The 26,915-nt window shown below is 44.1% G+C and overlaps 1 protein-coding gene across 5 annotated transcripts in view; it reads left to right on the forward strand.

Moving 5' to 3' along the window:
* The window catches only part of KANSL1 (KAT8 regulatory NSL complex subunit 1), an 89,233-nt gene that overhangs the window by 41,182 nt on the left and 21,136 nt on the right, over nt 1-26,915 (forward strand). For all 5 annotated transcript variants that reach the window (XM_077312963.1, XM_077312962.1, XM_077312964.1 and 2 more), the window contains exons 3-4: nt 19,111-19,252; nt 24,941-25,045. In XM_077312963.1, the coding sequence (XP_077169078.1) occupies nt 19,111-19,252; nt 24,941-25,045 (247 nt within the window). The remainder of the gene's footprint in view (nt 1-19,110; nt 19,253-24,940; nt 25,046-26,915) is intronic.

Consider the following 26,915-nt stretch of genomic DNA (forward strand, 5'->3'; position numbering starts at 1 on the left):
AGGCTTAATGGGCCATGGAGGTGTTTTTCACTGTCCCCTAGGGAACTTCCACCCAGGGTAGCATGGAGCATCCAAGCTTGTGCTGCTAATAAGATTAAAATTGAAAAATTAATCAAAACACCTCGTTCACCATAACAGCGATAGCTCAGAAGTCTGATAATTATAATTGCAGTGAATGTCTGTTTGCTTTAGTACTATAGATCTGAAAAAGGCATTTGTGCTAGCAAGCTCTTTGGGGAGGGGCAAATTTGCTTCTGCCTCTTGTCATTGGTCTTGACCACTACACCACGTTGGCTCTCACTTGATTAGGAGAAATCTGGACAGCACAATAAGGGTCAGGCTGCACTCCATAGCTCTCCAGAATTTTATCAGACCATTCTAGAATCAGATCCTCCACAAGAACGACAACCGGCAAAAGTAAAAAGACGCCATCTATGGTGAATCAAAGAAGCTTAAGTAAGAGAAGCACTTTGGAATATCTTGGAAGATATGTTCATGGATGCAAGCCCTTCATGCTGGAGAGCAACAGGGACCAGTCTCTCCATCCAGGGCTAGCCAACACAAGAGCCCCCACGTTCAATACATCTTGGAAATGAGAGCCATATATACAAAATGTTACTTGAAATGATCTAGTGTCAAAATTTTATCTGTCAATAAGGACAGGCAGAATGGCCACCAACAACATGTTCAAGGGAAAGAGTATGTGTTAACAGACTGGCGGAGCAGAATGACAGTGTCGAAAGCCAAATGGCAGCTGAAGGCAGAGCTGTTTGAGTTGATGGTGAGTCACCTTGGGAGACCAGAAGTAGACCTGTTCACAACACAGGACAATAGACAGACACTGAGGTTCATGTCAAGATTTTTTCACCCAGTAGTGGTAGACAAGGACACCCTGATGGCTCAATGGCTGAAAACCTTGATATTTGTATTTCCTTCAGTACCAATGCTAGCAAGACTACTAAGAAAATTAAGTCAAAAGGTAGACATGATTGTTGTGGCATCATAGTGACTGAGGCACCAATGGCTGTCCTGAGGAGTCCTGGTAAGGATACAACTGTTGATATGAAAATCACTTTGATTCCCCATATGACATGCTCGGCCAGGGACCGATATGACATCCAGATCCAGGCTGGCTCAAACTGACTGTCTAGAGACTGCGAGGGGACAGCTGAAAAGGCTAAAGATGGGAAGTAAATATTTTACCATCCCAATGACAGGCAACTAATAGAAGGTGTTCATAAGATGGTGTAGAAACAAAAAGGCCAACCACCTGATTCCAAAAGTCAACATCTTACAGTTTTTACAGGATGGACTTGGTGTAGTGGTTAGGAGTGTAGTCTTCTAATCTGGCAAGCCGGGTTTGACTTCCTACTCCTCCCCCAAATGCAGCCAGCTGGGTGACCTTGGGCTGGCCATAGCACTGATAAAGCTGTTCTGACTGAGCAGTAATCTCAGGGCTCTCTCAGCCTCCTCTCCCTCCCAGGGTGTCTGTTGTGGGGAGAGGAAAGGGAAGGCGAATGGAAGCCGCTTTGAGACTCCTTTAGGTAGAGAAAAGCGACATAGAAGAACCAACTCTTCTTCTTAATCAAAAGCTCTGGGCAGTCACCTGGGCAGCCTTAGTATTGATCCTACCAAAAGTCAGATTTATGCGATCTGAAGAGAAACCAGAGGGAAATCTTTATCCAAATATCCTCATATCACCCTTTTTTTTAAAGGGTGTGTGCGGAGAGCAGTACAATTCCCAGCCTGGAACCTGAATCAAGTTTTGGCAGGCCTAAGTGAACCACCCTTTGAGCCAATTATGGAGTCATTAAAACACATGTGGATGAAAACAATTCTTCTGATCACAGTAACCTGAGCGATGTGCATTTTGGAGCCAGCAGGAAAGTGTCCTGCATCTTTCATAAATGAGACCAGATCCAAACTTTCATCCCAAGAGGGCATCAAGGATCCATCTGAATCAGGGCATCAGACTTCTGTGGTTTTGTCCAAAGCCACGCCTTCCAAAAATAGTAATATGGCATATGCTTTTTTTATTTTGCAGGAAGGTGGGATTGCGTTCTCATGCAATCCCACCTTCCTGCAAACTAAAAAATAATGATTAAAAAAAAAACTTCCCTCCCACCCAGTGGAACCTGTACGTTGGGGCTGTGTCCCCCATGGGGACACAGAAAGCTGTGGAGCATGCAGTTACGCACCATCGGTAGCCCATAGTGTCGCTGCGGGTGCGGAATTGACCTGTGTGAAATAAGATGCTGTGGTCTGATTGGGCAGGCTGCTCTTTTTTTTCTTTTGAGATATAACTACAAATAATAAATGCTAACATTCACAACAGCACAGTTACCCCCAAATTACAGGTATGTGCCAATAGAATATTTGAACTCAGTTAAAAACTGGTCTTCCCACCTCTGTCTTCTCTCACTATTGTTTGGCTTTATTTTGTGTGTTCTGGTCTTCGTTAAATACCTGAGCTTAATATAGATTGTGGTAGAAGCAAAAAATAATCCTTTTAAAAACACTTCTTGAAGAGCAGCTGATGTCCTAAGATGGAAATTGACTCAGAGCAAAATGCTTCATAACCAATCTTAATTAGGACGTCGGAGTGACAGCAGGCTGTGATGGGAGCCGTGTGAGTTTGTGGTATGGCTGGATAAGAGCAGGAAGGCTCACTCTAAAGCAGGGGTAGTCAACCTGTGGTCCTCCAGATGTCCATGGACTGAAATTCCCATGAGCCCCTGCCAGCAAACAAATGGGAATTGTAGTCCATGGACATCTGGAGGACCACAGGTTAACTACCCCTGCATTATAGCATAGTAAGGCCTGTATTGTTTTCTCCCAGAGTTCTAGAAGATGTTATTGTATGTCTTGTGGAGCACCTGAACTGAGAAATCGGGTGACCCCTCCGCGCTGGGGACAGGAAGTTTAAAACTTAAGATTTCCCTCCTTAACAGATGGGTGGAAATCACCCATGCTGAAATGCCCTCCCTTCCTTCGAGTGTCACTGTTCCTCCTGACTCAAACTAAAACCCTAACCAGCAGAAGTTTCAAGGTTGTATGGGAGATATACTGCAGTTTAAACAAGCACTGCGGACTGTGCTTTGAGGGAGCTGTTTTCAAAGAATTCATCTTCTGGGTTTGGGGCAGCTTGTTGGCCAAGGCTTTTTCTGGTAGCTAAATACTGTGTCTTTTTTGATTGGATAATTCCTTGTTGGCCTGATCAAACATTGGATCTTTTGTGTACATTATTTTTCCTTCTAATAGTTTTCATAAACTAAATGTTTTATTTTAAAATTCAGGTCTCTCTAAAAGTCCAGGCCTTTGGTGTACCAACTCTTTGGTTTTCAGTTGTCCTCAGAGTTCAGTATTCTCGCTGATACTGCAGAAAGAAGACCGACCGTATTTCTTCAAAGTGGCCCATACTTTTAACATGATCATCTTTTTCGTTCAGAGTAACAACCTTTAACACAGATTTGATTGTGGGGGTGCCTGGTGCTGTTCTAGAATTGACTCCTGCATGATGTTCCTGAAATAAAGTTTCTGTTCAGAGTTGCCAGCTCCGGGTTGGGGAATTACTGGCTCTGTGGGAGCGGAGAATAGGGTTTTGGGGTGTAGGGTTTTGGAAAGAGCCCTCAGTAAGCTTATAAGGCCACAGAGACCACCCTCTGAAGCTGCCATTTCCTCTGGGAGACTTCTAGGCACTCATGTAGAAGTTGACGACCTTATTTCTATTATTAATTCTCTGAATATTTTATTATCTCCATATATTTTTAAATGCTAGAACCTGAAAATTTTTTAATAAGGAATACATGGCCTCTGGTGCAGTCCGATGTTTATGTTTACTAAATATTGAGTTCCATTGGACTTTGTGGTTGAAATGTGCTTTCAAAAGACAGCTGACTCATGGCGACTCCGGGGTGGCCAGCAGGGGCTCATGGGAATTGTAGTCCATGGACATCTGGAGAGCCGCCGTTTGGCCACCCCTGCGAGGCAAGATAACTTTTGACCGCATTCCACCCTTTATATTCCTTGGAGGACTCCCATCCAAATTCTAGTCAGGACCAGCCCTGCTTAACTTCTGAAATCTGATGGAATTGGGCTATTCTTGCTCCCAGATAAGCATGCTTAGAATTGCCGCCTTTCTGTGTGGTCTTACTCATTTCTAGAACGTATGTCGCGTTCAGTGAATCTTGTTTGTAGGAAAGAGTTAATAAGATCGCAGACGGAATCTCTCTGTTTTCTATCTTCTATTCCATCACCCTTATTACGTAGTTTTTTAAAACCTGTTTTAAAATCGCTTTGTAAATTAAACATACTACTATAGTACAGCTAATCTGAGTTCTGTAGAAATTTTTTTTTAGCCACAAAATTTGTTGGGAATAAAAAACCCAAACCCTGTTTGGTCTTATACATCCATAACAATCAGTATTGCAATATCTGCATAAGCTCTCAGTTACTTGCTAGTCATAGTTAAAGGCTCCAATTCGTACGCATTTAGACCTTCAGGGTTTACGTTTCTGCAAACACCAGGCTTTTTTCCCCTGTTGTCCCAAGGTGACCTCTAAAACCAATTAATTTCAGCGTTGTTTGTGCTTTTTCCTTACTTTGTGGGCTTTGCATTGTTGTTTATAAAATACATTCATATCCCTGAGCCTTACAGGAGGGCAGTATAGATATATAAGGGGAAAATAAAAATAAATAAATAAACTATTAAAAACAACCAACATATTTTTGTAGACTAGGGGGTCTCCAACCTTTCTGAGCCTCCAGGCAGATCTGGAATGTTGAGAGAGGGGTGGTAAGCCCCTCTCCAAAATAGCTGCCGTAAGAAGTGAAGCCCAACCCAGAATGGCTGTCATAGGAGGTGGGGCCGAGCATAGCACCTGCCTTCTTGCTCTCCAAAATAATCACAGAAGGGAAGCCTGAAGAATGAATGGAACTGCACGTTGACTATACCTGAAAGCCCAGTTGCTTAACTCTGTTTTTGAAGCCTTGGAAACCTCTTTCAGTAGGCCGGTCCTCTTTCTGAAAAGTGTGCCAGGGAAGTGAGCGACTATGAAGCCTGTTGTATCCAGAACTTGGAACATTAAATCATAATGTATCACTGAGTTATCCAGCCCAGGTACTGTGCTGGTGTACAACTCTGCTGCTCGTTCTTATCTCTTGCCTGTCCCAAATTTTTTGTCAGGTGATAATCATGATGACTCTGTGGTTTATCTTATTTTTTTATTCTCCTCTGCTTCCTTCCTTTCCGCTGCCCTAAACTTTTAAAAGATTTTCAAAGCATCGCGTGGGATGTGAATTAGAGATCAGGTTTATAAAATTAGGGCATCATCCTTGATTTTCCTGGGGTTTGTATAAACATAATTTGAGATTCCTTTCTGGAGAATCATGGCATATGTCAGGGGAGGGGCCCACCGACCTTGCGCGCAAGGCATAAGGTTGTTTGGGAGTTCAATTAATTAATATCTGCATTCTTTGCAGTGGAAGGTTAAACACCTGCCATGAGCAAAGTGTGCAAGCAGAATTGTTCATTGTTCTTGTTCAGTGTTTTTCTGGCCATGCAAATAGGTAGCCGATGGGGCGGCTGCTTCTTTCTGCTGTGGCATCTCCTCAGGCATGTCGCCAGAAGCAGATTTAATATCCCCTTTTAACCTCTCTGGTGTACTTTTTCTTTCCCCCCTCGGCCTCAGCATTCCTGTCCCTTTATTGCAGAATTCCTGGAAGTGCAGTTTGACTGTGGCTACCTCTCAGATTCAAATCCAGGCAGACTAAGTAGGAGTAGTGGTGGGAACCAGGGTTGCATACTCCGGCCGCTTTGGCCTTTGGTGCTTGCCGAAGCACCTGGAGCGCATAACCCTAGTCAAAATGTGGCCCTCCAGATATCCATGGACTGCAATTCCCATGAGCCCCTGCCAGCGACCTGTCCCTTTAGAGACCTGTCCCCATGGCCTCCAATCCTTCACGTTCTGCTTTGATGCGTGGTTTTTGGTGTCCGTTCGTTTTCTGTTACGTGTTTTTTAAAATATAGGCCTCTTTTCCCTATCCAGAGGAGTCTCAAAACAGCTTATACTTGCCTTCCCTTCCTTTCCCCAGAATAGACAGACACCCTGTGAGGTAGGTGGGGCTGAGAGAGCGCTGAGTGAACTGTGACTGGCTCAAGGTCACCCAGGTTGCTGCCTGGGGAGGCGTAGGGCTTCAAACCCCGTTCTCCAGGTTAGAGGCTGCGCCCTGAATCACTACACCACGCCGACCCTGAGGGCTATTGCCTGGAAATGGCATCATGGCATCATAGGGTGAGTTAGTACATGTTGCCTCCTGCCCTTTTAGGGGAACCTCTTGACCTGCCCTGCATCAGACCTTGTGAAAAGGCAGGCTAACTGGAAATTTCCCTTTAACCTCAAAGCGAAAGAAGAAAAATTGGGGAGCATGAGGCAATGGCTTTGTTAACTGCGTAGCCATAGCTGGGGGGAGATACTTCTGTAAGCAGTGTGGGTCGGTCTAGTCCGCAGTGGGGTGCTTTTTGTGCATAAACTGATCATGCATCATACGCTCCTTAGTTGCTCTTCCAGTTCATATGGCACTAGTTTGGGTGAAAAGAGCGGGTTGAGCCAAAGACCCTCTTCCTAGAAGTCCTATGTTAATCGGAATAATTTGCTGACTATTCCTTTCCCGGAACATAACAATGCATTTATGGAATAAAATTGGAGCTTTATCCTGTATTCCCATTTCCTGGGCAGTGTATTTCATACAGAACGGGTAATTGTGTTTGCAAACTTCATGAGCTACGAGTTCACTATTGTTCAGCCAAACCAACAGCCCTATTGTTGTTGTTGCTGTTGTTGTTGTTAGATTTATTTCCCGCCACTCCCCGTAGGCTCTTGGCGGGTAACAGTAGTCTTCGTCCCCATTAAAATACCCATTAAAAGACTTTAAAACATAAAGGAGAGTACAATGGAGTGTATGTAGATGGTCTTTATCTTATCAGTGGGGTAACTCTTGCTAGCCCCCCCAAAGCACCATGGTTCCCAGCCAAGTTTTAAGCTTTTGCACCTTTCTCTTTAAACATATTTCCTGGGTCTTTGTAACCCTCTTTGGGAAAGGGGTAAAATAAAAAATGCAGCTAGAATACAAATCCTTTGATATTGTCTATACGGTCATTGTTGCATCGTTTCCAATTTCACACTTGCTCAGTGGACCATGACGTCTAAATATAATGTTTGCAGTGATCTGGGTTTATGAAGGGGCATAGTATCTATAGTAGTATTTGCCGCACCTAAAAATGCATTTATAGGAAATGTATTGATGGTGCCTGAGGTTCAGGACCCGTGACTTTTATTTTCGTAGCTAAATTGACAATGCCATCGAGAGGAGGTTGTTCCTCACCTTGCCAGAACACAAATTTCCACCTGGTATAACAGGAGACAAACCTCTTTGGGGTACCCCGTGGAAGAGAAATCATCACACTTCCTGAATGCAGTTTGAGACATCTGCTGGTTTGTCAGTTACTCTTCCATGTCAAAGTACACTCTTGTCTCTTCTGTTTTTTGGAGTCCCAAATTAAATGCTTACTTTGCCCTGGGCAAGCCTCACGTATAGTCATTTATGCTGTGTTGCTGTGTCCACATAGAGCTGTCCTTTGGGGGTGGGGATTAATTGGGGTGACCATTGCATACCCTGCGCTTGGACAGAGCCATTGATCGCCACAGGGGTGCTGTCCTGACGGTGCACAAGAGGTTTGATACCCTCTGTGTTCCACCATCCCAAATACTGTTGATTACCCAGGCACTGAAGTCTCACAAGACCTGGGGAGGAGGCTTCAGGCCTCAGATCCCTCCAGGAACATGGCACATGCTGACTTCCTCAGCAGAACCTGTTTATTGCTGTCTTTGGCCGTAATTCCGTATCCATTTGTAAGGGTTAGCCAGTTTGTGTACTGCCGATTCCGCTGCCTAAAGCAGATGTCTAGAAAGTTAAAAAAAAATGAGCCAGTCTTGCATTGTTTGTTATGCTAGTTGCTAGACAGGTGAAACTGGAGATCTTGTTTTTGCGTGTTTCCGTTCCCATATAGGGGTTTTCACTTTTCCATCAGCAAAGGTGTTAAGATAAATAACTGCAGAAGCAAAGCAGAGGCCAGCAGCAGCTCTGGTGTTTGGGTCTGTCTGTTTAAGACTCTGGGTGTCCTTGCAACATTGGGGCCAGCATCTTGACCTTGAGAAACTAGTTTAGGAATGAGTCCCTGGATTGCTTTGTGGACCTTTTAATTGAGTATTGAAGCATGGATGTGTTGCATGTGCATGCCTTTCTCTTTCCTCTCTTGCTAAAGCAGGTAGGGGCATTGCTGGTGCTTCTGTTCCTGTCCCCATGCAACAGATAAAATATATTTCCTTGAAAGGTGTTTTTGGTCTTCATACTTTCCCTTCTGGCTGAGAATCACGTTATTCTATGCGTGTGTTCAGGGGAGGGGGGGTACACTCCCTACTGCCCCATCTCCTTTTTATTAAAAAGTACCTGCTTGCAAGGTTGCTGCAGGGCATATATTCCTCTTATTGTCAGAGCTCATGGCTTCTGGCCTCATCCCCTTCTTTCTGCCACCTCAGCCTGGATATTCCTTCCCTCCAACCTCCAGTTTCCTGTAAATAAAGGGCCAAGATCTTCCCATCACAGAGCTGTTTGCTCTCTGCCTCCCGCCCTCTCTCTCTGATGCGGCATTGGTCTACAGAGGGACGGAGGCACGAATTGCCGCCTCCTGTGCGCATGCGTGCGCAGCTCTCTTCTCCGCAGCCAGCGCCATCTGCTTAGATTTCCAGGAGGTTGTCCTTGTCCGTCAAGCAGAACGTGATGCCAGTGTGGTGGTGGGGAGAGGAGGGCATCCCAGGCGTTGGCTGGTGCCTCTCTGGTCCTCTCCCGTCTCCCATTGGTTTGCCTTCTAAGCGCTTCAAGGTGCGCGGATGGTAATTGTGCTCTCTATTGTGCCTAGCTGAGAGAGAGAATCTGGCACAGCAAAAAAGATGCCTGCTTAGTCCCCTCCCCTCCCCTCCCTGTTTCTAGTGCCTGTAAAATCTGACCCGTGGTCTTGTCAGCGAGCTCATTGTTTGGGGCTGGCGGGGGGAAAAAAATAAAATCCCTCTTTAGAAGGCAGCCTGCACTGGAAATACAACAAGCGATCCCAGGCTGCTGATTTTATCGGCGTGCCTGATAGGTCTGCAGGCTCAGAACAGGTCTCACGGCTGTTTTCCGTCTCCTGGCTTTGTCTCTACCATACAGACCCTGTCTTCCCATAGAACAGTATGAATATATCGAACTCCAAACTTCACCAGACCTGGCGTTATTCTGGAACTTTTATCTCTGGCACCCTACTTGTGATGCTGAAGCAGGGTCCAGGAAAAATGGGGGCGCCTTGTATTCTGTACATATGATTTGCAGTGCTGGGGTGTCTCTTCCCGGCTCAGCCAAGACACACAGAGCTCACCTTTTTACTGCAGTGAAATAGCTTTCAGTCCTGCTGTCGGATGGAAGATTTCTGTGCAAGATGAAGTCTTATGTGCTCCTCACAGCAAAATAAGGTCTAGTGGGCTGTGTCAGCCTGCATGTGCTTGGAGAATATAGATGCAGGTGGCTTGCCATGTTGGCAAGCAGCAGAACAAAGTTCGAGTCCAGGGGCAGCTTTAAGACCAATAAAGTTTTATTCTGGGTAGAAGCTTTTATGTTCAGGCACACATCTCCAGATGAAACATCTCCCTCCTTCCTTCCTTCCTTCCTTCCTTCCTTCCTTCCTTCCTTCCTTCCTTCCTTCCTTCCTTCCTTCCTTCCTTCCTTCCTTCCTTCCTTCCTTCCTTTTGTGGCTTTCAGCCTTCCCCTCTCCTAAAGGTCTCAGGATAACTTACATCAAAGCATAAGAAAACTTAAAATTGCCACAAGATCAAGAAATAATAGTCATTCTTGATGACTATTTTCAGACTCTGAAAATAATAAGGTCCTTAGCAAGGAGCATCTATGTCCCTCCTCCTTGCATTGGTTTTGTTTACTGCATTTCTCCACTAAACTAATTTTCAGGACCAGTGGTCTAATCGTGCATTTACAGAAATGTGAGGCTGGCCTCCTGACACTGCGGAAGTGCAGACAGGGGCTGCAGTAGGCGTAGCCATTCACATTTTTTAAAAAAATGGTCTCAGTTGGGCCAGGAAGTGGAATGGGCCTGTTGCCACGCTCAGTTCTGTGTAAACAAATTTCTGACTTATGTGCCTGTTAGATTTGGAGAACAGGGACCTATGACGCATTGACAAGTGGATAAGATGACCAGTTCCTGCTGAAAGTAGCAGTGACTGTGGTTCTTTTGTCTTTAACTTAGCACATTGTAGGACTTGGCATGCCGGTTCCCACCAATGACATGGCACTTTAGACACAGATCATGGAGCCCCGTTTAAAATGACACAGGTCTGGCACACTTCTGGCCATGATGTCATCTTCCTTAATCTGAGCCCTGAAGCAAACGGGATCTTCTGTTTAAGAAGCGGGGAAATTTTAACTCGCAGCAAATCACATAGATGACACAGAAACAATGATAGTTTATACCTGTATTTGTTTGGTATGTGTCTTTATATAAATATACACATAATGTATGTCTGTACAAACTGTCACACACACACACAATGTATATACATATGTTGCCGGTGGATAGTTGATTTTTAAGAGGGATGTGCTTACTCTGGAGAAAATCGGGCCCCGTTTCTATTTGTCAACTGCAAATGCATCCAAGAAGGAATGTGCACTTCTTTTCATTTTTCATGATTTTCCAAGGGGTCTGCGTTCACTTTCAATCTCTACACTGGGTCTTCAGCGCGGTCCCAAGCCTGTTTATGTTGGAACAAATCCCGCAAGGTTTAGGGGGACATGCTTTCTGGAAAGGAAGTTCAGGATTAAAACCTTCCATTTCTTCAAGTAGTGTGTGTTGCTATGTAACCTCCTCCCCCACCTCAAGAAATCACCTTGTAAGTCAGGATACTCTCGGCAAGAAGAGGTGATGTTAATGATTTGTTTCCTGAAAAGGTAGAGCATAGTAGAAAAAGGCATATATAGGAGAAATATTTTCCTTTCGCCCACGGCCTATATTCCTTTGTTATTTGAAATTGTCTACTCTGGAAGAGCTTGCATATGTTTTTTTGCTACTTACGTTAGTTGCTTCAGCTGCTCCCCTTTCTGAAAATATTGCTGCCTTTGTGTATATCGAGATTTTAAACTGCTGTGTGTTCTGTGTCATCGTGACTATGGCTTTCTAGTGCCAATGGTTGAGTAATCTGGGGAGAGCAAACGCAAAGTTTAATCCTTGCAGTTTATGCACTGCTGTTAAGTACAAAAAAGAAGGGGGGGGGAACCTTCCACACCCATGGATCATGGGCTGGTATTATCTCAGTGTCACAGCCTGGGGTGAGTGCAGCCTGCTGTGGGTGGGAAATGGCAGCTTGTCAACCTGTGAATTTGCAGCTAAACTGAGATTGGAATGGGGGACTTTAGAGCATGCTCTTTAGAGCAGGGGGAGTCAACCTGTGCTCCTCCAGATGTCCATGGACTGCAATTCCCATGAGCCCCTGCCAGCAAATGGAATTGTAGTCCATGGACATCTGGAGGACCACAGGTTGACTACCCCTGCTTTAGAGCTTTGTACTGACTTGATGGATAATGTTTTCCTCATGCTCACCTGCTGTATAAATAGTGAAATGCCATGGATGTTTCAGAAAGAAATGTGCATGCCACAATGTCTTGATGCGCTAGTTATCCTCTGGAACGGAGGTTACTCTTAGGACAATATGTTGAAACGGAATGTACCCCGTTTTGGCAAAGGTATACAACAAGGGTGTATTTTACTTCCTCGCCTGTTTAATCTGTATGCAGAATTTGTCGTAAGGACAGCTGGATTAGAGTTAGATGAAGGTGGAATGAAAACTGGTGGAGGGAACATTAAGAATTTGAAATATGCAGATGAATACCATGTTCCTGGCAGAAAATAGTGAAGACTTGCAGCAACTACCGATGAAGGTTAAAGCAGAAAGTACCAAAACAGGATTACAGCCGATCATCAAGAAGACAAAAGTGATGACTGCTGGGGAATTGCACAACATTAAGGTTGGGGATGAAGATATTAAAATTATTAAAAAGATTTTCTATTCCTTGGCATCATAGTCAATCAAAAGGGAGACTGCAAGATTGTGACTTGGGAACCAGAGAAGATCCATAAGTGTAAGGAGATCAAGATAATGTTACCTGATACCACGTATGAATGTGAAAGTTGGTCAATGATGAAAGCTGACAGGAAGAAAGTAGATTTATTTGAAATGCGGTGTTTGGAGAAAAATTTTGCAGACTTCTAAAGAGAGAAATAACTGGGTTTAAATAAAATCTAATCTGTACTTTGGTCATATTATGAGAAGACTCAATACACCGGAAAAGAAAACACTAGGAAAAGTTGAAGGCAGACAAAAAAGAGGAAGACCCAACAGAAGATGGATTGGTTCATTCAAGGAAGCCCCAGCCCTCAGTTGGGAAGACCTGAGCAAGGTGGCTTGTGATAGGACATTTTGGAGGTCATTATTTCATAGGGTCACCATAATTTGGAAATGACTTGATAGCACATGACACATACATGCAGTTTGAGGTTGCTACCTGAGGTGACATCTGCTCAGCTTTGAACATAATGCTGAATTTCAGCCCTAGAGTCCCATCAACTCAGCAACACAAAGAAAGATGCTCTCAAGATAGAGACTTTTGCAGTCTCAAAGGGAGTATCCAGGCAGGGCGAAAAAGATCAGTCTGTGAGTTACAAGTTGGTGGGAGCTTCAAAACAGCCAGATGATGACTTAGTAGAGTCATCATGACTCTAGAGTAGAGCATGAATAGAACATTGTGCCTTTAAAAAACATGTAATCCTTAGGGCATTTAATTTGTTGCTGAAATTGGGGGGGGGGGGAGAAAGCTAGGACAATTGTCCTCCTTAGGTTCCAAAAAGCATGCAATATCTCAGAGGGGAACATTTGGATCAGAGGAAGTTTCCAGTTCTTTATCCTCCCCTTCACTGTGTGTCCTCAGCCTGGCAGGATTTGGCAACAGAATTTCTCGTGCTGTTCCCTAACCTTTGGTAAACTTGTCTATAGATCTGATAATCTGTGTTAACTCAGCAGTTATTTTCAGATTATATTAGATAGTGCGAGTAGAGAAAAATAAAAAGGCAGGTCTCTCCTGTTTGCATGTTTACCTAGAAAAGTTGATATTCAAAATTAGCTATATTCAAAAAGACAGTAAGAAGCACCTTGTGGATATTGTTGAAAAGGAATTAGCATATTGATAACTCATCTGATTGATGGAGATGACTAATTAATAACTTTATCATTAATTAATGCCATCCTAAGTGTTATTGCAGCATGTAGAATACAGTGAGCTGTTTTGCCAAAGATGCTGTTCACGAATGGTTAAGGAAAAATGATGCTGGTGACTTAGAATGAATAAACAGGAAAAGGAGTGCCTCTTCAGTGCTTTTTAAACCTCCCCCCTCCCCATTTTGTATGTGCTGGAACTACGGCTGTGTAGAATTTGTGTCCATTTAGAATTTCCTATTGAATTTTAGAAGGTGTTCTGGAGGGGGGCTCTTTTGAATAATCAAGATATTGTTTTCTTGCAACAGGATGGCCTCTTTGCATTTGTGAACTTCAGGGAATGATGAGAATTCAATACCTGTTATATGCAGATTACATCTTCAGTGGATTCTCCCTTTGTTATGCGTTTTAGGGTTACGTCTGAGATATTTCAGTGGTACTCTCCACAGGAATTATGATTGTGACATTGGTGTACCCTTTGTTTTAAGGTTTCTCTGTGAGATTTCAGAACTGTAATCAAGGAGAATTAAAACAGGCAAATTTGTCCCGTTTGTTTGTTGATGTACCGCCCTCCCCTGTGGCTCAGGGCAGTTTACGTGGAACGTGGGGAACAAGGAACAATACAGTATAACTCGGTACCCGCGTCAAATGAGTAACCGTAGAACCAGTGATAACAGAGACAACATCAGCATTATAACAGATTAATAATAACATTGACATTTTAACAGTTGCATGGTTGTTCAGCTCAGACTGTTTGCTTCATGGGGTGGGATTGGGAAACTTCTTTAATAGACGTACATTTGCACTTTTATTTCCATGCTGGCGTTAAACTTATCCGTTTACTATTAACTGACATCTGTACTCTGCCTGGCCTGCCTATGTAGCAGCATGAGGTGAGCACATTGCTTCAGAGGGGAATATGTTGATATATGGAGGAACATTTAAAACAAGGACTTGATATAAGTCCTTGAAAGTAAAAATAGGCATGCTGGGAGGAGATGCTCTAGCCCAGACCCACCTTCTTCTGTGCTAGTTTCTACACGCAGAGAGGTTTTTCATGTTCCTTTGCATGGTATCCCAGCTGTTTATTTAAAATATTTCTATCCTGCCTTACCTCCTCAGACTCAAGACAACTAAGAGCACAACTGTAAGTTGTAGGGGCCCAAAACACATCCATTAACATCCCTCTCCCAGAAACCATTTTCAAAGATGAAGTGGGTGTGTGACATGAGAGGTTCCAGCAAGGTCTTTCAGGGTGTCCAGATGTGATGGTTGTCACTCTTCAAGAATTGTCTCCCTGCCTTAGTCCTAAGTAGTTGGGAGGAATTATCAGAAGTTATTGGAAAATATTATTGTCTTAAGGCCTCCAAGAACATAACCATTTGGTGATGACACACACACACACCCTTTGGGACCAGAGCCAGTGTTCTAAGCTCCAAAAGTTTTCAGAGCTTTTCTCCAAGCCTTCCTCATCGGACCTCACCATCCCTTCCCTGAATCCTTTGATAATGTCTTGAAATCTGTTGGAAGAAACAGTTTGAACAGCAGCCGGGGCAGGTTATTTTATTCCTGGTTTCCTCAAATGTTTGCGGGGGGTGGCAGCAAAGAGTAGCCCAAATGACATGAGCAAGCAAAGCAACCCTTGGCAAAAATCCTCTCTAGGCCCAAAAGATCCAATGCAGAACGAGTGAGTTCTGGTGGAACTGAGGGACCGTGTAGCAAACGCAACACAACAGATGTACCATGTGAGAATCCAACCCAGTGTTAAACTAGAGATTAGCTGGAATTTCACAAATTTGCAAGTTGCAAGTACAGCAAATGTAAAAGCAGAGAATCCGAGTCAGTAGACAACTTGAGAATCAAAGGAAATGTAAAAGACAAGAATCCAGCTCAAAAAGCTACCCTAACAAGAAGGGGGTTAGCACAAAGGATACAATGTTGCAAGACCAACACAACCCGTTTGAAAGGACAAAATCAAAGCGAAACTAACAAGACAAATTGCTACCAACCCTTGGAAAGACAAAGACGAAAGGATCAAGAACAGTTGTGCAACTTTAAAGACCAGTGTGGCCTGGTGTGGAACTTACCAGGGGAACTTCACACCCACGAACATGCATGCCACCCCAGACTGCTCACCCCCAGGCTCTAAAGATTAGCACTGCACAGCAAAATTCCACTTTGGAGGGTGAACTGTAAGGCATTGCACCATTCTGAAGCCCCACCGCCAACCGCAAGGACTATCCCCAACCCAGAGATAGCTGACCTTCAGGTGGGGTCTGGAGATCTGACAGAATTGCAACTGAACTCCAAATTACAGAGGGTGGCTGTTTTGAAGGGGGGAGAGGGGTAACTCCATAGCATTATACTCCACTGTTCCTCCCCACTCCCCATCTCAGTGGCTTCCAACTCCAGAGCCAAGATATTGCCCAGATATGGTAATCCTCCTTCCTAGGCCAGCTCTTTAGGGCACATCCCACCCCATCTGCAATGAAGTATTACGAATAAGAATTTGTCTTTCGTTTTGTAATAGAGCTGAGATTCCCAGAGATTTTGACAGCCACTGGGGACAATAACCCTATGGCCACCAGAACTTGTATTTTGTCCCTTTCTTTATTTTGATTCATTACTGTATCACTCATCACATCTTCCCCAATCGCCTGTTCAGTGTTAGTAAGCTCAGAGTTGGTTTTATGTTTATGTCCCTGGCCTTTGCTAGCATTCAGTATTTAAAGCAACGTTTGGTCAATAAATTGGTATTCTAATAATGCAGCAGGGCACAAATAGAGTGGAGACGCTCTAAATTGATGGTAGTTATGCATTCTACACATGCAGCACCCTGAGTTTAATCTCTGGTATCTCTGGTAGGGAACTGAGGGTAGTTTTTGGCCGTCGTTGATGACCCAGGGAATCCTTGAGATGCAAGTCCAATAACCATTTATTTGATGGTAATTTGTATGACTGGCTACAAAGCAATCCAGTATTATAAGAAGTATACTAGGAATCGTTGAAATGTATTTGGTAGTAATTTCAGAATATTTGTAGTGGTTTGAGGGAAAACGTAAATTGGTTGAAAATAAATCTGCAGTAGAAACCGATAAATGCTACTGCCTCTTTGTTTTTATGAGTCATAAAATTATGTCAGTCTTGGGTTAGCTTTTGTCTTTCTGTTTTGATCCTGCTCCTTGCTGAACAGCCTTTGAGGGACAAAATCTTCACTTGCTTGGCTCTCCTCTTTGGATCACATTCTTCTCTTGCTTTTTAAAAAACGTATGTCTTTCTTTTCCACGCGTGACAAACACGAGGTGCCATACCGGTCCAGATGAAATCGCCACAGTCATAAAAACGACATAAAATCGGCACAATAAAATGGTCTTTTATGCTGCTCTTTTTTTTGGCATGAAAGGTGTTTGTACCATTCTCTTGAAGCTTCCAGGTGACTCATCTATGCAGGCTTCGTTTTTGGAGTTTCATAATTATGGCACCAGTAGCAGGAAGGTTCTGTCTCAGTGTATAGTCTACTCATCCCCAGTTATCATCATATCCATCTCGGAATATCTGAGTGGGGTGGGGAGTACATGGGGATGTGCGTGGGTGGGGGTGCTCCTTTAGGAACCAGGATTTTAAATGTTCAGTGTTCTGTCCAGGGGAACTTAAAACGACAATAAAATATTTGAACATTTTTCCCCCTGATGGCAGCATAGTATTTGGAACTTGGGATCTTGGGGGTGCAATGTTCAGGGGCATGCAGTATTTTATTTATTTATTTATGCATTTATTTATGTATTTATTTATTTATATTTTTATACCGCTCTTCCCTACGGTCCTGGGCGGTTTACATAAAACATTTTTGAACACTGACATAGAACACTATCAAAATCAATATAACAGTATAACAATAACAACAACATATCAACTGGAACAATTAGAACGGCACTTCAACAATAACTTGACAATCCCTCAGTAGGTTCGGTCCCTCAGTCTGGGGGGGACCTGTAGGTGTTATGGCTCAGTCGGCCCCACCAAATGCCTGGTGGAAGAGCTCCTTTTTGCAGGCCCTGCGGAACTGTGGAAATTCCGGCAGGGCCCTGATCTCTTCGGGGAGCTCATTCCACCAGGTGGAATGCTCTTGTTCCTTCTTTGGCTTCCCACCTTTGCATGTTTTAAGCTTTTCATAAAATACTGGGTATACTTAGTGTGAGAAAAATAATTGTAAGATGTAACTCCCCAAATTCGTTTTGGTTTCATTTTCAAAAATTTGTTGTTGTTGTTAGGTGCAAAGTCGTGTCCGACCCATCGCGACCCCATGGACAATGATCCTCCAGGCCTTCTTGTCCTCTACCATTCCTCAAAGTCCGTTTAAATTTGCCCCAAAATACTCGGCTGTATTTCTTCTCCCCCCCCCCCCCCCCTAGCAGGCGGACTGAGTTTTCTGTATAAATCTTGAGGAGGAAAGTTTCCTCTTATGGTAGGCAGTACTCCACCAGCTTTGATTTATTTGACTGGGCAGGAAACAAACTAATACGTTTGCTGATACCACTGAGATCACCTTGCTGAGTCACTGGAGAAAAGATTGCAACACAGGTTGAAGAAGTGTGCTTGCCTTTCTTCTACAAAACAAAATTGCTGTTTTGGCTGGAGGCAAACTAATGCTGTCAACGTTCTAGCTTAAACTGCGCCCAGCCAGGCTTGATGTGCTGCCACCTTGCTTTTGAGCAAGTCTCTCTCCATCTTTTTTTTTTTGCCATTTGTCTTTCAACCTACTTTTTTCCCTTGAAAGGCCTGTCTTCTGTATTAGGTAGTCCTGGAACTGTTGCAGACAATTGAACACGAACTCATTAATTAGCGCTCTACTAAATGTTCTTAATCAAATGCTTTGGCATGCTGAGGAGGAGATGCTTTTAGGCCTTTCCAGTCTGTCCTCCGAAAACTCCCTAAATGCCTGTTGGAACCTTTTCACTGCCCTTCTCAACGTTGCCTTTTGGTGCCTTCTCTGTTGTGTATTTCTTGCTGGCTGTGATCCCAGCCAATCGGGGCTCACATAGCCAGTGTCATAATAGTATGCAGTGAATCCGACTTGGCAATGTGATCTGATCAGGAAAAGGGTGAAAGCATGGGAAAGAAAGTGTGTATTTCTGCATTTCTGTTTTGGGTATCTTGCATTTCAAGGAGTTGTTGCCGTTTGAGGACGATTCCAAGGATGTTGAAGATTTCAGAAGACAAATTATTTGGTTAAAGTCTAAAAGGGAACAACTATTGCAGTTTCTGTTGTGGGTTGACTAACATAAAGGAATATTTGTAGGGGGGGGGGAAACCCTGCTAAATTGGCTAGTAAAGCTCTGAAACGCTGTATGTTTTAAGCAAGCTCTGTAGGAGCATCTGAGTTCCTGCTTTTAGTGAGTGCCTTGTTCTGTGGGTCGAGTGGCGTGACCCATTGGATTTTTAAAAGGTGAATGGTATTAGTCTGTTATTGATGGATGGTGTAGATCAGGGGTAGTCAAACTGCGGCCCTCCAGATGTCCGTGGACTACAATTCCCAGGAGCCCCTGCCAGCATTCGCTTGCAAGGGCTCCTGGGAATTGTAGTCCACGGGCATCTGGAGGGCCACAGTTTGACTACCCCTGGTGTAGATTATTTTGTGGAATTATTCTCTTCCTTCCAAGGGATAAAAGGTGTGGCAACATGAGTGCTTTTCAGATTGGAGCGACGTGTGCGTGTCGATTTTACAGAATCCTTTCTTGCTTTCCAGGAGGAGGCGGTCGGAATGGCGATGGGCAGCAGACAGAGCGGCCATCGTGAGCCGCTGGAACTGGCTTCAGGCGCATGTCTCGGATCTAGAGTATCGCATCCGGCAGCAAACAGATATTTACAAGCAGATTCGAGCAAACAAGGTAAGGAAGTAGTAGTAGTAGTAGTAGTAGTAGTAGTAGATATTTACTGTGTGTGTGTATGTGTATATATATGTATGTGTGTATATATATATGTGTGTGTTTGTGTATATATAAAATAAAAAATAAATGAGCTGGGAGATTGCATGGGGCATTTTATCCCAGAGGCATCTTCAGTTTCTAAGTGATGTTTTCTAGATGAGGTGGCATGAAAAAAAATCACATTTGCATCAATAGCATATTTCTAATTGAGGTTAATGCCCCCCCCCAGCTGTTTCCCCCACTTGAATGTAGAAGCTACAAAAGTAGAAATAGATAATTCATTATTTGGAACGTTGAATTCAGCACTGCTCTGCCTGTATCAAGTAAACCATGTTACGTCCTTCCACTTGGGCTACCAGGGTATAGCTGTAGACAAGTATTATATGAGTAGATTTTTTTTAAAGAGAACAATTCAGGAGAAAGGGGCCTACAGATGAATATTCATACATTCAATTTCTTATTAAATGTTGTGTGTGTTCCTGAAGATTGTTGTCTTATTAAATTGGAAAATCTTCTGGTATATATTTAAATAAATAAGACATTGACACATCAGCACAAAAAAGTCAAGTACATCATGTACAAGCTTCTGTATGAGATAGATGCACTGGAGTTTCTTTTGCATCCCACATTTAGAGCATATAGCATGGTTGACTCACAGCACAACACTCCTGACAATAGATGACAAACTGTATTTACACAAATGTGTGGGTGGAAATTTTTCAATGGAAAAATACAACATCTGACAACTTTATGTCCCCGTCTCTGTTTGCCCCCAATATAGGGATCAGTTGTCCTCAGAGGACCATTGCGAGCATTTAAGAGTTAAGAATAGTGACAAAACTTGATCATAGAGAATTCAAGCTTTGATCAGATTCAAACCCATGTAAGGTCAATACCAGTATAAGTATTGGTTTCACAAATTTTTGGCTTCTTCAGCTGAAAAATAAAGTAGCATACAGAAATTTATACGCACAAATTTATAGTAGTACACACTAACATTTAATATTGCATATTAACACAAAGCTGGCATACTTTTCCTGTGCTAATAATAATTGTAAAACATCCTCATAATTTCTTTGCTATGCCATTCTTTTATTCACATTCCAAAATAAGCTCTGAAGGAGGAGAATCTTACCCAAATACATGATTTGTGCATCAATGTGATAAACGCCTTACAGAGGTTTTTTTTTTTTGCTATACTATTGTTACCATGTACTCCTTTATTTGATCAGATTGGTACATTTACAGTGCATCCAATGGTTTTGTTCTTTGTCCAGAGGAGTCTAGTGGTGCAGGATCCTGTGCCCAAGAGTAGATGCTGGGTATAGTTGCAGACCTCAAGTTACCTTAGTTTGGACAGAACATGGGTTGGATCCAACCAACTAATTGGCTAGATTGCATCCAATTCCCCTGCTCCTTTGGCCCCTATTGGAAGAAAGTGATGAGACGCAGCCCTTCCACGGCCTGGCCCCCCACATATCTGAGGGTCTGATGAGAAAACTTGGCTAGAGTTAAGAAAACTGTTTTAGCAGTAGATTCAAGTGGGTCGCCATGTTGGTCTGAAGTAGCACGACAAAAGTAGAGTCCAGGAGCGCCTCGAAGACCAACAAAGATTTATTCAAGGCGTGAGCTTTCGAGTGCAAGCACTCGAAAGCTCACGCCTTGAATAAATCTTGTTTGGTCCTCAAGGTGCTCCTGGATTCTATTTTTGTTGTTTTAGTGGTGTTTGTTTTACTTTGAGGAGCAATATTGGAAGGAGATACCACTCTGAAAGCAGAGCGTATTTCTTCTTAAGGCTCTTCATCGCATAGAATAAAAGTTCCGTGTTTGAGAGAATGTTTTGCAGTTAGCATAGGTATGAAAAGACAGAGCCTCACTGAGACCCTTCCCAAAGGCCTGTTGTTCATTTGGCTCCCCACCTCCTTCACCTTGGAGTGGTGGATTATTCGAAAGGGTCGGGAAGCAAAGTAAGTCCCTGGAATCTGGCAATGCTTTAAATGCAAACAAACAAGCCAGAATTGGAGCTGGCATCTACAGACACGTCGGTGGTTTCTCGCTACAGTGCCGAAAACAGAGGGCCGAATGCTACACTGGCGAAAACAAGGAGTCGGTTCTGACATAGTGAGATGGTTAGTTAAACATGAAGAGCCTTCTGCGCCCCCCCAAAATCCCCACAAAACACCCCAGAACAATTTTCCACCTTGCTGCTATTGATTTCATGTCAGCGTAGGAAAAATAAGTAATAGACTAGCGCCATATTTGTGAGCCAGACAAACATCTGAAAAAGGTGGGATAATTGATCTTCTTCCAGTTTGGAGAAAAGCAAATGTTTGGAGAGGAAGGGTGCCCTGTGTCTTGGGGAGTATAAATTGCAGATTGAAACTGAAACTAGTCCATGTGTGTTCTAAGGTCACCCACCCTGCCGCCTTCTGTACAGTTATATAGTGTGTGGTTGTGTGTGCGTGTGTGGGGGGGGGGGGGTTCAAACAAGTATAGGTTACTTTTCTGTCTTTTTTTTTCTTTTACATTTTACCAAATTCTACTGCATGTGACAGCCGCAGCGCAAATGTAGCTGTATCCTTCACATTCAAAACAAACTCTTGCGCTAGCTGATAAACTGGTAGGATACCAGCTTAGTGTAGTGGTTCTAATCTGGCGAGCCCGGTTTGATTCTGCGCTCCCCCACATGCAACCAGCTGGGTGACCTTGGGCTCAGCACAGCACTGATGAAGCTGTCCTGACCGAGCAGTAATATCAGGGCTCTCTCAGCCTCACCTCCCTCATAAGGGAGATGAAAGGGAAGGGCATTGTAAGCCACTTTGAGACTTGTTTGGGTAGAGAAAAGCAGCATCTAAGAACCAACTCTTCTTCTTCTTCAGTAATTTCAGGGCTCTCTCAGCCTCACCTCCCTCACGGGGTGTCTGTTGTGGGGAGACACCATGTAAGCCGCTTTGAGACTCCTTCGGGTAGAGAAAAGCAGCATATAAGAACCAATTCTTCTTCATGCAGCCTACTTCATTTTATCCAGTAGTTCCATTGGCTAAGGGAGAATGTTTGCATGTGGTTTTTCTGTATTTTAAGTCTACCAAAGCAACTGCCTGTGCTACGTATGACTTAAACTACTCACAATAGAAGTGTCCTGGTTCCTCTCGGTTTCTGTGGAATACAAAATCAAAACAAAGCCCAGCCCTTAAACTGTGGAGACCTCCAGCTGTCGCCTTGTCACAAAACCACCACTGTTTTGAAAAATACACTCCAATCCTCTTCCCGGGAAGCTTGAAATTTGATCTGTGACTGTTCCTGTGTTAGAATGTATGTGCGTTGCAAAACCAGATGGAGGTCTGGTGTGGTGTGGTGTGTTATGGTGTGGTGGGAGGCTCTCCAGGAAGGCAAAAAAATCTCAGTAGAATGTGGCCGATGCCAACTCTATTCCCGTTCGCATGGCTTTATCTGCCTGGCAGAAGAACTGGAACCAAGCTGGGAACAAAAGCAGGAAACGGTTGCTTTGGTGAAATGTTCAGACTGTGTCTGTGTGTTCATCTAGCGTGGCGGGTTGCGAATCAGTTGTGAACTGCGCTCTGGACAGGAAGAGAGGAGATGGAAACACCCTCTGCCAGAGAGGAGTTTGGGCCACTGAGATTTCTTTTGCCTTTGCAAATACGTCCCCAGATATTCTGCCACAATATTTACGGAAAGGTCACAGTTTTGTCTCTTTCTGGAGTGTAACTCCTTGTTGAATCGGGGCGTGTCAATGGATGATAAAGGGCTGGGTATTGTGTCGAATTCATTATCTGCAGCGGCTCCTGACAGCGATTTTGCTAGAAAAAGACCCTGCTGCAGCTGCTGTTTTCCCTGCCCTGCAACGTCTGTGGTTATAAACCTTGGATTAGAGAACTCCACAATATCCCGTATTCTTCTACTTTAAAAAGAGAAGGGCAGATCTGCTCCCCTCTGTTCTGTGATCCCCCCCCCCCCTCCCCAGTATGGTTGCTCTTTGATCGTGCAGATTTTACTCATGCCAGTGGAGCATGAGGATAAGCCCTTGAATAGTTTATCCTCACTGGCAAGGATTAGCTACCCTCGTCTCAATTCCGCTATGTATACAAAGGGAAATATTGGACCGTTTACGCACTGGAGGTTTCATGCCGATCAGCAGGCTGGAGCTTTAGTTGTTGCGCTAACTCCCCCTGCCCCTGCAGGGCGCTTCGCTCTGCGGGTGCAAATCTATTGGTGTCCCTGGCCCACGGGAAGCACGGCTGGCCTCAACAAGGGCCAAGGCTCACACAGTGCTGTAAGGCCTACAAGACGGAGCTCTTCCAACAGTCCTTTGGTTGAGGCCCTTGCAGAGAAGATGAGAAGGTCACTCCTCAGAGTAGCCAGAACATCGTGCTAACCCCAGTTAACAACTCCCCAAGGCACTGGTTTGGGGGGGGGGGCTGGTTGAGCTGTGCAAACAGAGGGCTTGGAGTTCAGATTATTTTACTGCCGGGTGGATTGTAATGGGGGGGGGGGTTATTTGTGGGGCTTTTTTATTTGTAACCCGCCACGAGCCAGCTAGTCTGAGGGTGGTGGGATATAAATTAAATTACTACTACTACTAATAATAATAATAATAATAATAATAACAGTAATAATAATACTAATAAATAGAATGCTGGCCACTAGTTGGGTTTAGCAAGAGGTATAAACTGCCTCCACTGGGGTGCACTGGTTTACATATACATCTCCTTAACCATATCAAGGTTTAATTTATCAGGAAGGATCTCTCTCCTCCATTCTAAAAGAGAGAGTGTAACATTTAATAAAAGCTTTCAATTCTGGAAGGAAAGGCCATTCTTTAATCTGGAACGTAGAGTACACGTATTACTGTAAGAGCAAAAATGCCATCAGAATGTACAAGTTCAAGTCACAAATGTGTTGTGGATGATCCAGTTTTAAAAGATGTTTTGTCATTGCTCTAGTTGTTTGTAGTACTTATTGTTTGAAAGAACCCTATGGTGATTTTAACACAAAATATTTATTTTAAAATATTGCACCTTACAATTGCAGAGTCTAAATACATGCATAGTAGAATGAAAACACAGCTCTCCCTTCCCCATCGCCTCAAGAAAGCAATTGCCTTGTAAAATACAACTAACACTATATGAAGTTTCATTATTGTGACTGTTGTGAATCACAAACACGATATGTCCGATGTATTGAACAATTGAGCAGATGTTACCCATTTTAAGAGAACTTTCTCCCCAGCTCTGATGCTTTCTTGGTTTTTTCTTTCCTCCCCCCCCTCCCCCAATTTCTAGACATCCATTGTTTATCCACAAGTGTTCTGAGTTGTGCTAGGAGGGGCTGTCTTTGCAAGTTCCCGTGTTTTGTTTCGAGACAGAGAGAGAAAGGGAGAGAGTGCCAGCAATCAAAAGTACAGTAAATAAGGGAGACTTAATGACTGGAAGGAGATGGGGAGAATCAGTGAGGTCTGTGGCAGGGCAGGGCAGAAGGGCACACAGAAGGATAAGCTATCAACGCGGTCGTCCAAAGGACTTGTAAACCGCTGTGAGATATTTGAGAGTAGCGGTATATAAATATAAAAATAAATAAATACAGGCCTGTCATGGAAAGAGCTGCTAACCTCCCCTTGCTTGTGCCTTTCAGGGCCTGATACTCCTCGGGGAGGCACCCCCCTCCGAACCCACCTTAGGTGACTCATCCCACACCCTCAGCGTGGACGTCAAGGTGGAGGCTGGGACTGAGCGACTGGTGAGCATTGAGGGTGGAGCAACCTGTCTGTTATTCCGTTCATTTTTCCCCCCTCTCTGCTGATGTCATGTGATACTGTGCCGTCTTAAGCCTTTCTTTACTTTTAGGAGAGCTGTCTGTGTACTCTAAATACAGTCATGGGGAGTAAGACTGTCTGCAAGAAAATAGATTCATTTTGGTATTTCAGAGTAATGAATCCAATTTCTGCCTTTGTGCCGTGCATGGCGTCCCCCCACCCCTCCCCATTTGCCCCAGTATTCAGAAAATCCCAAGTCTGTGTTCTCTGGATTATCTACATAAAGAACTTCAGAAGCACCCAAAACAAAAGGTGCAAATCTGGATTTTTTTCCCTCTCTCCTCCACATGCAGCCAGCTGGGTGACTTTGGGCATGTCACAGCCCTGATAGTGCTGTTCTGACCAAACAGTAATCTCGGGGCTCTCTGAGCCTCACCTACCTCACAGGGTGTCTGTTGTGGGGAGAGGAAGGGAAGCTGATTGAGACTCCCTCAAGGCAGTGAAAAGCAGGGTGTAAAAACCAACTTTTCTGCTTCAAATGGCTGCTAAACCGCTTGTGAAACAGTATACAGGCTCCCCCCTGAAGGCATGGGAGAGAGACCTGTGCCCGATTGAAAGTTGTCTTTCAAAGTAGATGACACTGGACTTTTTGGCTCACAGTCTGATTCTGTTTTAGGAGAAGAGAAGTTGGGTTTTTATACCCTGCTTTTCACTACCCAAAGGAGCCTCAGAGCGGCTTACAGTCGCCTTCCCTTCCTTTCCCCACAACAGACACCCTGTGAGGTAGGTGGGGCTGAGAGAGCTCTGACAGGACTGTTCTGTGAGAACAACACTATCAGGACTGTGACTAGCCCAAGGTCGCCCAGCTGGCTACATGCGGAGGAACGGGGAATCATACCTGGCTTGCCAGATTAGAAACTACTGCTCCTAACCACTGCACTTCCTTCCTGACCCTGGAAAAATGCTACCCACCCCTGATGACACCAGAAGGTGAAGTTGCATCTTTGCAGCACATTGCTTGTCCTGCCCTTGCTCTAAATAATATAAATAGTTCTTACTAGTGTTCCCTCTAAGTGGTCACAGAGTAACCCAAGAGGCCCTGCTCAGCAGCACTCAGGAGCCCCACAGGGTCTTGCCCTGCCTGCTGCCCATTTTAAAATTACAGCCCTTATATTCAGCACAGGGTGTGAACCGCTCTGCTCGGTGGGGGAGGGGGGGCGGCAGGAATTAGAGGGACCATGGGTCCTTACATTCCCATTTTTATCACTGCAACAACCTTTAAGTGTGCTAGTTTGAGTCTGACCAGCCAAACGTTGCCCAGTGCGTTTCATGGCAGTGTGCAGACTTAAACCCACGTCTCTGACATCCCCGACCGAGACTCTAACCATTATACACCCATGCCCACAAATCCCTGGTTGGTAGCTTGCCCATTGGGCGCTTGCCCCAGCTCCTGTCGTGTGCCTATTACCAGGTTTTCAGTCCAGCTCTGTCTTTAAAGACAAGTGACTTATAGGTCAGCTCTGATTGCCAGAACGCTGCTGCAAATGCTAAAAATATATGCAGGGCAGACGGCAAAACTATGTTAGTTGTTGCTGAACATAACCCACTATATTCTGAATCTAAAATTGTAGCCCTCAACTTTGACAAACAGGAATCGATCCTTGAAATGTGTCAAGACGTGGACTTTGCTGTCCCAAAACACGGAAGAGAAACAAAGCAAGCCTAGCAAAACGTACTGCTTTATAAAACATATATATATATATGGTACTGCTCAGCTGGATTATGGGTCCATCTAGCCCAGTTCTGCCTACTCTAATTATCACAGAGGCCAGAGTCTCAGAGGTCATGCCACCT

Source organism: Paroedura picta, chromosome 16 (genome assembly GCF_049243985.1).
Source record: "Paroedura picta isolate Pp20150507F chromosome 16, Ppicta_v3.0, whole genome shotgun sequence".
Lineage (NCBI taxonomy): Eukaryota > Metazoa > Chordata > Lepidosauria > Squamata > Gekkonidae > Paroedura > Paroedura picta.